Below are 16,151 nucleotides of genomic sequence, written 5' to 3' on the forward strand. Positions count from 1 at the left end.
TATTGGGTTTCTGGTTTCTCTGTCAGTGTAATACGTACGGAGTATATCACCGCAGATCATTGTAGTAAAGAGTACAGGATGGCACTCCAAAGGGAACTAGTACTAAAAATGGGCCTGTCAAGTCTTTGGAACAGACAGTCAGGCACAAGTCCCTGGGGCTCTCCTGCTACAGAGCGCTCTTCAGTATAGGCCTCTCCTTATGGAGCCCTTTGCTGTGTGGAGGCTCACACCCTTAATTATCGAAATTCACGACGAGGTTTAATTAGCAGTCTAATCCCTGTTCTTACATTTTATAAGGGTAAGTGCTAATTAGGCTAGCAGAGCGAGGTAAGATAGGAGGCTGAATAGTAGGAGACCGCTGCACCGCTGCTAGACGCTCCTAGCGCGTGCTTATAATTAATGTAGTATATGTTACATGCAAATCGAAGGATTCGCTCCGAATCAGTGCCATTTGACGAAGCAACTAGATCTAGAGAGGAGAAAAAAAAGGAGAAATTCTCTCTACAGTACAGAAATCCCCAATTTGTAGAGGTTCAAAGGAACCTCCTGCAAAGCAGCAAGGAATCTCCCGTCAAACACGGGGTTGACCAGTTCGCTACCCAACCCTTTGTCAGCCCCGGACCTGCCACAATCGTGACAGTATAGCTTTTTATGCTAGCAGTCAAAGGAGTTCATTCACATCGGTGGCCAGCTAAATAAGCCCCCAAATATCGTTTTGAGTGCAGTTGCTATGCTTCGTGGACAGCATGCACAAAAAGGCCACGGAATTCCTGAAATACTTTCACAAGTGCTGACAGACAATCCCTTAATGGCGTCAAAATTCAAGCATCCGGGTTCAGCCAAAGGTTCAGCCAAAGACCGCCTCTTCAAGTCCGAAGTTATTCACAAAGAGGAGAAGAAATCGTGTAAACGTTGCTGTACTCTCAACGACATTAAGCTTGTCAAAAGAAAAGACAGACCTAACAATGTCCCTCACATACATTACGGAACCCTTGGATCTGCAGATCAAGTGATGAAAGATGCCACATTGAGAGATAAGTGGGCGCGGAAAGAGAAGATTATTTGTTTCGAAACTGAGGCTGCCGGTGAGACCTTTTCAACCCATTCTTGGAGACTTTTGCATCTGACTTTCTTTTTAGGGTCAATGGATTCGTTTCCTTGTCTTGTGATTCTCTGCGTATTATTCCTGGACAAGGTGTTATGGAATTACCGCGGATTGAGCAATGTACATGTTTTTTGAGTTTTAGATCTTACTCCTCTGTCAAAGATACGTTCATATCTTTAGTACGAACTAATAACTAGGCAGTTCTTGGTGAGATAAAGGCAAATATCGAGACAATAAGATACAATTTCGACAGGAAGGAGGACTTGGACATTTTTAATTGGCTCACCCCCGTCAACTATGGCTCTCCGCAAAGCGACAATCTTCGGAGACGACAGGCAGGAACCTGCCAATGGTTCCTCGATTCTGCTGAGTACCAGACTTGGTTAAACGCAGATAAGGAGACATTATTCTGCCCCGGGATTCCCGGAGCTGGGAAGACAGTTCTTACAGCAATTGTGGTCAACGACCTCCACAATAGATTCCAAAGTGATACCAGTGTCGGCATAGCATACATTTACTGCAACTTCCGACAATGGACCGAACATAACTTTGAGCACTTTCTCGCAACTTTGTTGAAGCAGTTGATTCAAGAGCGGTGTTCCCTGCCAGACAGTGTGAAAACCCTCTACCATAACCACAGCAATAAACAGACGAGACCATCATTCAGCGAGATCTCGCAAGTTCTCCACTCAGTCTCTGCCATGTATTTGAGATTATTTATTATCGTCGATGCACTTGACGAATGTCAAGTATTTGATGGCTGCCAGGCTAAACTCCTATCTGAGATTTTTAGCCTCCAAAACGAGTGCGGAGCAAACATCTCCGTGACTTCAAGATATGTTCCAGAGGTTATGAGGAAGTTCGAAGTAAACACATCGATAGAGATTCGTGCAAGCGATCATGATGTGCGGAAATATCTAGACGGCAATTTGTCCCAGCTTCCAGCCTTTGTGACCAACAGCCCAGAACTTCAGGAAGAAGTCAAGACTGAGATTGTTAGGGCGGTTGATGGAATGTATGTGCCTCCTCTCACTCTATACGAAACATGCTGATTTTGCTAGGTTCTTACTCCCACAACCTCATCTTCGCTCATTGGCTGGGAAGACATCGCCTAAATCCCTCAGAACCAGCTTGAAAGCGCTACCGACTGGAACTGATGCGTATGATCTTGCTTACGAACAAGCGATTCAACGTATTGAAGGACAGTATAAGGAGCAGAAAGAACTTGCAATGAAAGTTATATCGTGGATCACCTGTGCAAAGAGGCCTTTGACTACTTTTGAACTTCAGGAGGCACTTGCAGTGGAATTCGGCATGAGTGGGATTGATAGAGATAACTTCTCACCAATTGACCTTATGGTTTCGGTATGTGCTGGATTAGTCACAGTCGACGAAGCAAGCTGCATCATTCGGCTAGTCCATTATACGACGCAAGAATATATGGAGCAAACGCAGAAACACCGGTTTCCGGAAGCAGAGGCCGATATTACAAAAGTCTGTGTTATATACCTGTCGTTCAACGTCTTTGAGAGCGGGTTTTGTCAAACGAGAGACGAGTTTTGCGATTGGCTAGAGTTGAATAGACTCTTTGATTACGCTGCACAAAATTGGGGACATCATGCTTGTATGTTGTCGATTGAAGGGGACGAATTTATTCTGGAATTTCTTCAGAACGAGTCGAAAGTTTCCGCCTGCACCCAGGCCATGCTAGCTTCCAAGATGGACTATTGGAATGACACTGAAACCCACATGACGGGACTCCACGTTGCGGCATACTTTGGACTTGGACTGTCAACGGCGGCCCTATTCGATAGGCAATATAGTCCGAGTTCCAAGGACGTGGGCGATCGGACACCGCTACATTACGCTGCAGAGAACGGGCACCAGGAGGTGGTGAAGCTGCTGCTCGACAAGGGTGCCGATGCCAACGTTGAGGACAACTACCGTAACCTGACACTACTACACTATGCCGTGGAGAAGGGGCATCAAGGGGTGTTGAAGCTACTGCTCGACAAGGGGCCAATCCCAATGGCAGCACTCCTGCTAGAAACTCGCATACACCACTCCACTTTGCTGTGGAGAACGGGCACCAGAAGATGGTGAAACTGCTGCTTGACAAGGGTGCTGATCCTAAAATCAGCTTCTTGACTTGGCGAGAGGACAGCACTCTGTAGCTTTCGTGCACTGAGATCTTCATGTCCTCCTGATCTATAAGGGCCTGATAAATCAGAAGGGTAGCCTCTACCACCAGCTCTAATTGGAAATAGTTTGAACAGAGCAATGTCGGGCAGCAGACGAACTATGCAAAACCTCCATACTACCTAAGATAATACTAGAACCTACAGGATATCGAAATATAAACCGAGAAATCCATTGCCTTAATCTCCTCAAAATAGCATCCTATACCAGATATATCCCAGCCAGGTCATTAATCATCAAATATCTAAACCGACTTGCCCAATCAAACAACACTCAACTCACGCCGCCCTCCACTCCGCATACTCATCCCCACACCAGCACCCTGCCCACTCCACTCAGACGAAGAAGAATCCCCCCTCGCCCTCGAACCACTCGTACTCGTACTCGCCCCGATACTAATCCCAGCCGTCGTGAAAGACTCGGTATCATCCAGACTAGGCGTTCCGCCAACCATGACAGGACGGATTTTCGCCCCGACAAAACCACGACGGTCCCGACCTGTACGCCCACGGCCGAGCCAATTGTGTTTGAGAGCTTTGCTGAGAATTTCGATTTTTTCTTGGGCGGGGTCGTCTGTTTGGACGCTGGCGAGGACGCTGACGCATTGGAGCATGCGGCCGACTGTTTCGGTGATGACGTGTGAAGAGTCGGCGGATGTGCCGCGGTGGATGATTGTTGGACGTTGGTTGGAGATTTGTGGGGAGATGGAGGAGAAGATGAGGGGGTCTGGGTTTGAGGAGGTGTTTGATGCGGCGCGGCTGCGGGAGTCGCTGCTTGGTGGGCGGGCTAGTGCACTCATTGAGTCTGAGGAGTAGCTGTCTGCTATGCCGGTGCTGAGCAAGGTGGACGATTGGGAGTTGTAACTGCCTAGTCCTGCATCAAGAGAGGCAGCTGTGCCAGGGCGGCCGCCGACTCCGGTGCTTTTAGCGGTGACACTCAACATTGGGAAGCCAGAGTTGATGCTGTCTAGGCTGAGACGGGAGAATGTTGCTTTGAGTGTTTCGTAGCGGTTCAAGATGATGCGGTCTCGGAAGGCAATCAGGACTAGATTCCGCACGTCGAGGGACCCGCCGGCTGGAAGGACACCCCAGAACTCGCGAGCTTCACGGCTAGTCATCAACGTTCCAAGACCCCTGAACTCGAGGTCCAGCGGTAGGAAGACGGCCTGGATGAATGGAAGAATCGTGCCAAACACCAATAGCCAGATTTGAACAAGGTGAGGCACGAGTTTCTCGTCTGGAATACCGACCAGCGAGCTGGCGTTTAGCGTTGCAAAGCCCCCGTCGAGTAATTCCTGAAGTTCCGTAATTACCGAAGTAGGAGCCCGTTTATGCACGCAGCGTTGCAAATGGATCAGCAACAGCTTGTTCAGATCTTCAATGGCGATTCGCACATCCTCGCCGTCAAAAATGACAAGCAACTTGGCTTTGAGAAAGTCCCAAGCGTCTTCGGGTGTCATATTATTCAATCCGAATCCTGACAACGCCTCTCGTAGTACAGCCTCGCCTAGCACGCCAGACGAACTATTGAGCGAGGACGGGCCTGCAAATCCACCAGGAGTCGTTGCTCCACTCGTAGAATTGGCAAGCCATTCCATAGTCTCGGACTCGGCGAGCGCTTTCTCTTCCTTCTTCTTCTCGCGAAGAGCCCGTCCACCATGTAGTAGATCCAGTCCACTAACCGATTTGCCAAAGGTAGCACCCGGTGCCGGGGAAGCAGGGCTGGTGAATGAATATAAAGACTGCGGGGCATTGGGATCGGCCGGTCGTGAATTGCTCGATGCCGAAGACAGCTGCAGAGTATGGTGAAAATGATCATCTCGGTCTTTAAGCTTAAGCTTCTGCCGAGACAGGAAATGGTGCTTATGCTTATCCTTATCCTTCTCCTTCTCGGGCGGCGCGGGCGGTCGATCGGCAGGAACGACTGTGCTAACGGAGGCATTGGAGAGATTGTACATGGAGGAATTGTTCGAAGGAAGGTCGGCCAGACTGGTGGTTGACGCGCTGACTATGCGCGATAAGCCTGGGAGCTTGCTGGGGGATGGCAACCCGCGATCCCGACTGTCCTTGTCTCGACTGATACCAATGTGCTTCGGTTTTGAGAAGAGCTTTTTCTTTTTCTGCTTCTCCGGTATTTGGATGTCTAACGCTGGGGCCCCGGCCCGCGGGAACACCACATTCGCTGCCGTCGTGGCTGCATTGGGCGCTGTTGGGGGTGGGAGAGATGGGGACGGTTGGTTGATTCGTAGTGGGGGTGGCATGAGAGGCGGAGAGGCACTTCCACTGCGCCGGGATACTCGAGATGCGTTATCGTCAAACGTGTTGACTACATTTTGCGTTCGTTTCATCTGTTGCATGGCCGCCTGGGCGGCGATCCGGGAGGCTGAAACGGGCGGTAGCTGGTCCGAGGAAGCGGTGGGCAAGGAGGGCTCGAAGAAGCCCTGTGAATGGTGTCTTGATCGATGACGGGGCAGTTCAATTGACGGGCCCCGGCCAGATGGCCGACGGCCGCCTGAAGTGTCTTGTGGCATGGCGCGAGCTGCGTGCTGAGGCGAGGTGGTGGCCGAGGCGGATCGCATCTGGGGGGAGAAGTAGCCAGCGGTGGGGGGATGTGTATTTATCGGGGTGATGGGCGCGACGGAGACGGTGGTTATGTTTGAAGAAGCATCGCTGCCGGAGGATCCGGGGCGGCCCAATTCGTCGTCATCAGAGTCCTCGTCGTCGTCTTCGTCGTCCGAAGGTGGTCGTCGTGACTGGGGTGGTGGGTGACGGTATACGGGGGCGGGTGGGCGAGTAGAACGCCCGGGGGATGTTGTAGATCGGACAGGATTCATGATGAGTCGTCCATGGCCCTTGTTTGTGGGTTTCTCGTAGGTGGGCAGTGCCAGCTGTCGGGGTTGTCTGGTTACTCCAGTCGGAGTCGTGGATGCCTCGCCCCAGAAAGCTCCCTTCTTTGGGTTTAGCTCGCGGCTCCGCTGATCTCTCGTCTTTTCAACTTTCAACCCCACCATCGAAACTCTTCCTGCATCAACACTACTCTTCATCCCATATCCCTCTCAATTCCGCCTGAATTACATTCATGGCTACCAACTCCCAGCTCAATCTCCAGGCTGTCTACGCCGCACCAGACGCCTCCAAAGTTTTCACGCACGAGATCCCACCCGCGTCGAGCACAGACTCTTTCGCCGCGAAACAGTCTCACCTGACAACACTGCAATCGCTCGTCCCCAGGCTACAGGAGGAAATCAATGTCTTCCTGACTGAGCGCATGGAAGAAGATAAGAAGACCCAGGGCGCAATCTCGGAGAAGGAGGCCAAGGAAGAGGAGAACTACGGCGAGGAAGTGGTCGAGGAGGATGCTTGATTCAGATTCACAAAACGAGAATGGTATACTACAGTACACTGGGTATCAAAAAGAAAGTCGCCGGGGAAGAACACGACAACATCAGAAAAAAAGAAAGACAAGAATCCCCCCGGCGAATGCAGATGCTGAGAAACGACGGAAGACTACCCGGAACGGACGCTGACCACGCGATTGGCACAGCCCAGATGGACAACGGTGTTGCTGTGACAAGTTAGAATGAGGAAGGACAGCCAAGAGACTACAACCGGGTTACGGGTAACATACTCGGGAAACACATTGATCACACTCCCTCCCAATCGCTTGTGACACACACCACAAATTCGCTCCTCGGTCACGGTGACATGGCGAGCTCGAGTCCCGCCCCCACGGACACCCTCGCCCAGAGCAAGCTGGGCCTGCGTCTGCATATCGCGTGCCTTGCGCAGGCTGGCCACGATTCGGGCCTCGTTGAAAAATGAATTGGCTGCTCGCATTCGGCCCTTGAAGTAAAATTCGAGATCGCGGACGGGCAGCGTTGCGGGGATTAGTTTCAATGCTGCTTCTGCTGGTAGCCGAGAGCCGTGTTTGGCGAGGATGGTCAGTGCTGGGCCGTTCTGTGCTTGGTATCCGTGTGGTGGAGCGAGGTAAAGGGAGAGGAGGGTGAGGTAGATGGAGGTTTCTTCCTCTTCTTCGGACTGGGGTGTACCCTCGGAAAGATGGACTTGGTTGCAGTACCTGTGCGGGGTTAGCAAATGAATGTATTTATAAAGAGAACCGAACTCACTCTTCTGCTTTCTCGTGGTCTCCTAGCTTGAACACGTAAATCTCCAGCACTTGGCGGTGTTGGCCCATTTTGCTAAAGATGATAGCTCTCGCCTCGTAGAAATCGGGATCTAAAACAGTGTCAGCCAAAAATCATGTAGACTGGAGGGCTCTACACATACCCTCTCGGTTCAGGCGATCCAAAGTCTTAGCCGGTGAATACTGCTCACTCTCCTTGAGCATAGCCAAGAACTTATCCTTACACGCAGTATCTGTCTTATCGGCATTAATGCGGTCAAGATACAGCATCAACAATCTCTGATGCAGATCCGGGCTCATATCATTCCACTCATTAATGACATGCTCCAAGTACCGAATGGCAAGTTTAGGATCGATCTCCTCCAGGAAAACCAGCACCCGTGATCGCGGCAGAGTCTCGGCGTTTTCAGTCTCCGTCAGGAATATTTCCATACCCAGCTCGTTATTCTCGCGGACGGGCCAGCCGGCGAATTCCAAAATGAGATCGATCTGATCGGGAGCTAGGTTCTGCAAGTAGCCAATGGTGCGGGTTGGACCGGACAGTAGTCCGGATTCTTCTTGGCCGAATCGATGCAGTAGTTCCAAGGCTTGGCGGTGCAGCTTTTTGCCGTAGAGAAAGTCGATGAGATCGTTGTATCTGCCCGTTTCTTCTAGACGTTCCATGACTACCTCCGGGTCACAGAAATTGGCGATTCGGAAGAGGGACCCGGCTAGCGATGGTGTTGCATACATGTGCGCGCGAAACAGCGTTGTATCAACCAATCGGGCTTTGGCACGTAAAGTTGTCAAGAAATCTTCTTCAGACGGGAAGTCGAGAAACTTGAGGACCGAGGCACCGGCCTCGTCCGTAGCGTCTGTCGGGAAGGGTGCTTTGAGGGAGCCATCTGGGCCTAGGAATCGTTGGAAGCGTCGGCGTACATCTGCCAGGTAGCCCTGGAGTTCACGGACGGAGTTTTTGAGATCTAGATATTGTTAGCTTGGCACAAGTAATATCGCCAGGAATTTGATTCACCTTTGTCGGCCTTGACTTTGTCTTTATCCTCTAGTATGCTACTCGTGTCACTCCCTTCTTCAGTTCTTCGAAGCAGTGACCTGACCGAAGGTGCGTAGAGAGACTGACCCACTGGCGCGGGTTCAGGTGCCGCCTCGGACGATCCATCACTCTGATCGCCATGACCATTGCCGTTGCCGTTGGTTTTCACCTCTGATCCATTCAGCTCCGGGACGGCAGATAGTTCACCAGCAATCAAACGAGGATACAACCGAATGACCGTCTCTGGTGGCGCAGCAACCTCGGTAAACAGGTCCAATGAGTCGCGATATTTCCGCAAAGCAAACAAGCTTTGGGCTTTCTCGAGCTGTGCATTGCGTAGTCGACCAGGTTTATCCTTCAACAGGGCATCTTCAAGCATGCCCAGAAGACTGATCGCCTCATCTAGATAGCCCTTTTCGACCAGCGAGTCAATCTGCGTATCGTAGCTCAAAGCCTCCATTCGCCAGATAGTCCGATCACTCCCAACAAGGAATCCCTTGCCGGCATGCGCGAGGCTGATATTCGGCTGGGGTATATGCAGGATACTAGCCGAGGGCAGCGGAATAGATTGCAACAAAGACAAGGTCTCCGGATTGCGCACCTCCAGCACTCCCTTCGCTGTATCATGTAGAGCCAACAAAAATGGATACGAATACCCAATCTCAACCGGCGCATGACTCCAGGGAATCTGTCGTCGGCCCAGCGCCTGCCCCTCCACATCGATGAAATGGGTATTAATATCCTTGGCAAGCAAGATCTGACCCTCCCGCAGCCTCGTAGCCAGTGGCCGTGGCACCATACCCCCCATACCGATGTAGCTCATACTCGCAGCACCAACACCCGTAAACCGCCCAACCTCTTCCGTACTGCCCGGACCCGGCAGCTCCGTAACTTGCCCCGACTCAATATCAGCCATGACAAAGCTCGAGCTCAGTCCGACAACCATCCTCGTCGCAGAAACCCAAGTCAAAGTCTTAATCGCACTAGCCAGACTCAACTCCATAGTATCCGGCTCAAGCTCCATATCGCGCCAAACCCACATCAGAATCTTCCGCTTCACCGCGACCGCAACCCGCGACACGATAGCAGGCACATTAGTATCGGGGTCATTCACAACATTAGACGTAATCGCAAACGTGGAAGCGCCCTTCGTCGCCGCAAGCTGCTCCTGCAGCTCGTACGTCTGCGAATCGTGCAAACTGACATATCCGCCCGACAACGAGACAAGAACCTTGGCCTCTTTCACGAGCGCAAGCTGCTCAATCTTGTACCGGGCGAATTTCTCTTGTTCCCGGAGCAGCTCGGTCTTGCCGTCGTCCGTGACGCGGTAGATGCGGAGGGTGCCGTTGTTCAGGCCGGCCAGGAGGCGGTCACCGTATGCGAGGACGGAGTCGATTTTGGATTTGTCGCGCGGCTTGAGCTCGACCAGCGGCCGCGCGGTGAATGCGGATAACATCGCGCGTGCCGGTGGGGGATGTGGGCGCTCAATTCATGTCCCCGCGGACCGTTCTTGTGCTTGCTGTGCTGGGAATTAGGATTCGGGGGGGAGCTCTCTCCTCTCTGGTCCGACTTGGGGCCGCATGCCCGTGACGTCTTTGGATGAGTCAGCTGATGCCTCAGGCGGTGAGTATGTATCGGAATTGGGTTGCTGAGCTCATCTAGGTGCACCAATCGGGTTTCAACAGGTCTGAATTGCTATGTAGCCCCTTTCTGGCAATTTGGATGGGCATAATAATGACTAATACATGCGGGTTTATAGTATCTCCTTTCTTCCGAGTATCCACTACTGGTCCTGCTCCGACACACCCCCTCAGCGCTTAGCGAGTGTTGAATAGCTTCGCCAGTGTTGAATTCAATCGAGATGAGCGCTGAACACCATCTAAAAGCTCTCTCTTTTCTCTCAATTACACCTCAAACCTCAATTAGGTGCTGTATATCCTGCATGCGCAAGATCTTGATAAAATCCTCATGTTTCTGGCGTGGCAGGATCTTTGTGAGCCCATCTGCTGCCATCTTGGCAGTAGGTACCCATTTGATTGTGATTCGACCTTCTCTAATCTCTTGTCTTAGCCAGTGCCCATGGATATCGACGTGACGAAGCTTTGTATCGATTTTGGCATGCTCCGAGGTCAACAGGTTGACTGTCTGCTGATTATCACATCTTAATGTGATTGGGTGGCTTGGTTTGAATGAGATTCGGTCGAGAAACCTCATCCACCATAGGAGAGATCTTCCTGCATCAGATAATCCAAGCAATTCGGCTTCGGTGGTTGACGTGGTAACCGTGGTTGCTTGGTAGCCTTCCAATCCACTGGTCCGCCATAAACCTGGCAGATATACCCTGCAGAGCTTCTGCGATCTTGATTGTCAGCGAAGGATGCATCGCTTGCTAGCTCAACTGATTCTATATCTCCTTTATCCCCATACTGCAGTGCTAAGTACCGTGTGGTGTATAGATAGCAGATCACTCTATCAACCGCTCGTTGGTGCTGTGGACTTGGATTTCGAAGAAATTGCGATAGCTTTGCAGCTGCTTTCGCTGCATCTGGTCTGGTAATCGTGGTTGGATACTGCACTGAGCCAACCTTTCCTTGGTACAATTTGATCTCGGCAGGTGTCGCAGTGCCATCGTATGGCTTCATTTCTTCCACTGGTAACGGTGTGTAGACCGGCGGACGGTCTGTTAGATTGTATCGGGCTGCCATACTGCTGATATAGGCATCCTGGCATAACCAAAGCTTATATTCTCTGCGGTCACGGATGATTCGAATGTTTAAGAACCATTCAGCTTCCCCATGGTCTGTGAGTTCCCAGTGTGCCTCGAGATCCTTTTCTAGCTGCTTAGCTTTCTCGCGCACTGATGGGTGATTGGTAATGAGGATATCGTCAACATAGAAGAAGACGATGATTCCGTGTGAAACGAAGACACAGGGGTCTTCTGGTATTGGTGTGAGACCTAGTTTCTCGAGTACTCGAGATGCTTCTTGTTGCCATAGCTTTGGTGAGATGCGCAATCCATATAGCGCACGCTGTAGCTTCCAACACATCCCTGGTCTATCGAATCCTTCTGGCATTCTTGTGTAGGTCTCGGTAGGCAGTTTACTATTCAAGAACGCTGTAACTGCATCTCTCTGGCGGAGATCGAGGTTAAACGCTGCGACCAGTGCAAAGATCATCCTTGCAGACCTTGCTGCAAGTGTAACCGCCCTCTTATCCTCTGGGGATATCGTTTCGAGGTCACCTCGCACGCAGATTCGCGCTTTGAGCTTCTGGAGGTAACCGTCCTGGTCGAATTTATATGTAAAGACCCATCGGAGTGGTAGGATCTGCTTCGAAATATCTCTCGGTCGATTTATGGCGGTAAAGGTTGATTTCTCTTGCAGAGATCGTATCTCTTTCGCGCATGCAGCTAGGAAACCCTCTGCCATTGGATGCTTCATCATCTCTCTCCACCCATCAGGTACTGGTGGTAGATCGTCTCTGTGGCGTTGAATCGGCTTCTCGGTGTATAACGCTGCTGCGAACGTGCGAAGCAATTCAGGTGGTTCGTTTTCGACGGCTGGTTGGATAGTGGCGTATGCGTGGTAGTCAGGGTTTACCCTCGGTCTTCTTCTTCTGCTACCCTCGAGGATATTGGCAGTGTCGATTCCATCGCTTCTTCGTGTGTGTAGCTCAGTGTGTAGTTGCTGCTCGCTATCAGAAAGCGAATCTTCTTCTTCTTGGGTACTCTCTTCCGTGAGAGATTTAAGCGGTATCTCCGGCTCTGGCGGCTGGTCTTCATTAAGACAAGATCTCTGGTTGGTAGCCTGGGATATTGGCTGGTTGTCTACCCCCTGACCAGCTGCAGTAGGAGACGTAGTGGTACTTTGATCTCCGGCGGGACTCGGAGGCAAAATTGGAGGCTCTTCGATTGGAAATGAGCCTGGTAAGGTCTCAGTCTGGTGACCCTGATCTGCCTGTAGGCGGTCTCTCTCGTTAGGTTCCGGGGTAATGAGTGTAACCACCCCCTGAGGTTCAGCGGTAGCTTCTGTAGGATCCCCTTCTTCAACCCCAGACACTAGAGGGTCTTCCTGATGAGCTTCGTCATGATCTTGCTGCCGATCCTCCTCTGTATTTCGGTTTGTTGACGGCTCTTCAGGTATCCCGAGGTCCTCGCGTAGGACATCTAGGTGCTCTTCGTCGGTCAAGATCGTCGGTTCAGGCGCAGGTAATGCGATTTCTTGCTAGTACTGCATATCAGGTCTCCATCTTCTCGATTCATCGAAGCGTGCATCTCGTATAACCTCGACCTTTCCTCTCGATGGAAACCAGACCTTCCAGATATTCGAAGCGACGTATCCAACCAAGAATCCAACCTCTGCGCGGGGAGAGATCTTCTGTAGGCGTGGGATCTTTCGAATTCGGCAGTAGGTCAACGAGCCATATACGCGAAGATTAGCAAGGTTAGCCTTCTTCATCCTTTCGCTGCCGAAATCCTGTCGTGCTTCATCCCACGGTACAATCCAGCGGTTCTCGTCCTTCAGGTAGGTAGGGATTCGGTTCAAAATCCATGCTGCGGTACTAACCATCTCTGGCCAGAGTTCCTTCGGCAGTTTACTCTCGATATGCAGATGTCTCGATTTCGTCAAGATGACACCTCCTGAACGCTCTGCAGGCCCGTTCTGTTCCGAATGATATGGGATAATCTGTGAGACGACGATCCCTTCGTGGCTTAGGAAGCGTTTAGCTTCTGCACCCGTAGACAATTCGTTATCATAGTGAAATGCCTTGATTGGTAGATTCCACCAGTTCTTGACAAGGGCTATAAACCTCCGAACAGCTTCTCTGCACTCATATTTCCGTTTATGCGTGTACAACCAGTGGAATCTGATACCTTCCACATAGAAATGGGTCATCCATTGGTGGCCATTATACCCAGGCGGAAACTGCACCAAATCGAAGTGGATTCGACCGTATTTCCCGAAACTACGACCGATAGGTCGTCTTGAGATCTGGCGTGGTGCGCTTGCAAGGTTGCATATCTGGCAGAGTTCCCTTTCCTCTTCTTCTTGTGACGAATCTGGCAGATCTTCGTTGATTTAGATACCATCCACCATCTCAGTAGCCTTCTTAACCACACGTTTGGATACGTGGGCTAGTCGTCGGTGCCAGCGGTCTGCTGAAGCTTCTGCAACCAGTGGTTTTACCGAGGTCCTCGAGGTCGAGGTCCCTACTACATACGCATGTGCAGTAGTGTCCGGTATAGATTGGTTTGGTTGATCGAATCCCCATATCTTCAGCGGTTTGATGAGACGTACGTTGACGATCGGTTCTCCAGCAGAATCCTTAATACACTCGTTGTCCTCGTCCCATCGAACACCCTTCTCTTTCAGCGCTACATAAGACATCAAATTGGCATGGAATCCGGGCGAATACACGACGTTGCTTAGCTGAATCGGCCTAATAGACCCGTCGGGTCCTATCCTAGTCATGATGGCACTTCCGATTCCTTCCACAGCGGTAGACGAGTCTCCGGTCCTTAGGTTGTCTGCCTTCGGAGTGAATTTGGTGAATAGGTCCCTTTGGTTACACACATGCACTGATGATGCGGTATCTAGGAACCATCGCTTGCGAGTATCATCACTAGATCCTCCTGTAGCTTTCACGCTTTGGTATACCTACTCGATTGGAAAACTAGTGAAGTACGAGCCCCAGAGCTGCGTTGAATTAGCCGTCTTGGTATTGTTGACCCCGTTCTTCTCATTATGATCCTTGACCATCTTGTCTATCCAGGTCTTCCACGCTTCATCTTTCGAAAGACGTTCCTCGACACGTTTAACCTTCCATCTCAGTACAGGTTTGTCTGGGAAAGCCTCTCGGTTGATGATCCAGCAGTCCCATGGTTTATGGGCCTTGTTACCACATGGGCACCAGCGCTTTGGAATCGGTGGTAAGGATCGTGGTTGCTGCGGTTGTAGCGCTTGCGCTTGCTATTGATCTTCTTGCTTTGCTTCTTCGAATCCTTGCAGTGTTGAGAAAGAAGCTTTTGAGATCGTACTAACGGTCGATCTCTGTGGATGTATCTCACGATAGGTTCCTCTAAAATTTTTAATCAAATCGCGAGTATCCCACTCTTCTTGATGCAATATAATTGCCTCGAATTTGGATTGCCACCACATAGGAAGCAGATCCTTGACCGCACGAAGGAAATCCTTATTGGCGTTCTTTATTTCTGGCAGGTCTAGGCTGACACCCTGCTCTCTTAGTGAATCCTATTCGTTGATCCACTGGTCGATATCTGCACCTTTCCTTGGTGGTAATGCAGACACTCGCTTCCACTGCGTACGCACGTCTTCTTCTGCGGCTGTGGCTCTTCCGAATCGAGTATGGAGATATACAAGCCTTTCGTACGGAGTTTGGTAATTCAGCATGGAAGTATGGTGAATTGGATCCAAATTGGTGATGATCCACTCGTTAACAGCGTCTAGGCTCTTGCTCTGTTGTTCCCATTCGCTTAGGTCTAGTTTATAGATATCTATGCGGTCTCTCCACTCTCTCTTCGCCGATTCGTTGCCATCTTCTGGATATTGAGGTCTTCGAGGTCTTCTGATTGGTTCCTCGAGGTAACCTTCTTCGGTATGGGGGTCAATGAGGTCCCACACCCTTTTCTGGCGTGCATACAGCTTAATTCGTGCGAACCAGTTCCTCCATTGCAGAGGGTCTTTCAGCTTTTCGCCCTTCATGGCGGAGATCACTGTTGACTCCATATCGATCGGTTCTCAGCGGTGTACACTGCGATAGGAAGTTCAGGGGCAAGGTGAGATAGATCGTATGTGTGTGTGGACTACCGCAATCATCGGCGTATAGTCTCGAAATCGACGAATCTACCCTTCTCACTGGCGAATCGGGCTCATAACTATCGGAATTGGGTTGCTGAGCTCATCTAGGTGCACCAATCGGGTTTCAACAGGTCTGAATTGCTATGTAGCCCCTTTCTGGCAATTTGGATGGGCATAATAATGACTAATACATGCGGGTTTATAGTATCTCCTTTCTTCCGAGTATCCACTACTGGTCCTGCTCCGACAGTATGGGCAAGATTTGGGTGGCTTATCAGATTTGCAATTTACCACGTGCTAGTGTAAGTATCGCATTTTGATGGAGGGGTAATAAGTGGAATGAATAAACTCCCAGTAAGTCATCAGTAGAGACCTTGTGTTCTTGATGCCTGGTCATATCATGTTGTGGAGGTTGCTGGTGATCATTTAGTCGACAATCTCAGGAACTATGCATGTAGCTGGATACCCATTCTATTCTCTTAGCATAAAAGCCACCTTCCATGAGACTCGGGGACATATGTACTTCAATTTGGGAAATACCCAAGATTATCCATCTACCGCTTTAAATATCGCCCTTGATCGTTCATTAAATCTACTCTAATCTAACACAATTGAATAGGAGATTTCATAATATTGGTATCTGTCATCACGTATCGAAACTAAAAAAAGAAAGAGACACCTCACGCAATCCCGAACCCGAACCCAGACTAGATGTCAAAAAAAACGCCATAAAAACCCCATGCTATGGAGGAGTCCCTTCGATCCGGGAGCTCCCAGCCATCCCTCTCTTTCAACCCCAGAGGGAGAGAAAGAGAGAGAGAGGCCTAAAAACAAGACAAAAAAAGCAGAGTGA

At 50.5% G+C, this 16,151-nt stretch overlaps 5 protein-coding genes across 5 annotated transcripts; 2 read left to right on the top strand and 3 right to left on the bottom strand.

Moving 5' to 3' along the window:
• Positions 1-808: 808 nt before the first annotated feature.
• Positions 809-3,208, top strand: N7496_010508 (ankyrin repeat domain-containing protein; the record flags this gene model as incomplete). Its single annotated transcript, XM_056703421.1, has 3 exons — positions 809-1,085; positions 1,307-2,120; positions 2,167-3,208. 3 exons carry the CDS (start codon positions 809-811, stop codon positions 3,206-3,208), a joined length of 2,133 nt encoding a protein of 710 aa, XP_056552421.1.
• Positions 3,209-3,566: 358 nt separating this feature from the next.
• N7496_010509 (uncharacterized protein) lies at positions 3,567-6,314 on the bottom strand (the record flags this gene model as incomplete). The annotated part of the gene is made up of 1 exon (XM_056703422.1): positions 3,567-6,314. The coding sequence occupies one exon, from the start codon at positions 6,312-6,314 to the stop codon at positions 3,567-3,569; it is 2,748 nt and encodes a 915-aa protein (XP_056552422.1).
• Positions 6,315-6,382: 68 nt separating this feature from the next.
• N7496_010510 (uncharacterized protein) lies at positions 6,383-6,667 on the top strand (the record flags this gene model as incomplete). Its single annotated transcript, XM_056703423.1, has 1 exon — positions 6,383-6,667. The coding sequence occupies one exon, from the start codon at positions 6,383-6,385 to the stop codon at positions 6,665-6,667; it is 285 nt and encodes a 94-aa protein (XP_056552423.1).
• A 143-nt stretch (positions 6,668-6,810) lies between these two features.
• On the bottom strand, positions 6,811-9,936 carry N7496_010511 (putative vacuolar morphogenesis protein AvaB; the record flags this gene model as incomplete). The annotated part of the gene is made up of 5 exons (XM_056703424.1): positions 6,811-6,868; positions 6,932-7,381; positions 7,431-7,539; positions 7,591-8,409; positions 8,460-9,936. The coding sequence occupies 5 exons, from the start codon at positions 9,934-9,936 to the stop codon at positions 6,811-6,813; spliced, it is 2,913 nt and encodes a 970-aa protein (XP_056552424.1).
• Positions 9,937-10,944: 1,008 nt separating this feature from the next.
• Positions 10,945-15,226, bottom strand: N7496_010512 (uncharacterized protein; the record flags this gene model as incomplete). Its single annotated transcript, XM_056703425.1, has 8 exons — positions 10,945-11,019; positions 11,066-11,509; positions 11,945-12,703; positions 12,764-13,445; positions 13,701-14,102; positions 14,142-14,299; positions 14,380-14,558; positions 14,806-15,226. The coding sequence occupies 8 exons, from the start codon at positions 15,224-15,226 to the stop codon at positions 10,945-10,947; spliced, it is 3,120 nt and encodes a 1,039-aa protein (XP_056552425.1).
• Positions 15,227-16,151: the final 925 nt, after the last annotated feature.

This window comes from Penicillium cataractarum (assembly GCF_028827025.1).
Source record: "Penicillium cataractarum strain IBT 29864 chromosome Unknown utg000008l, whole genome shotgun sequence".
NCBI lineage: Eukaryota > Fungi > Ascomycota > Eurotiomycetes > Eurotiales > Aspergillaceae > Penicillium > Penicillium cataractarum.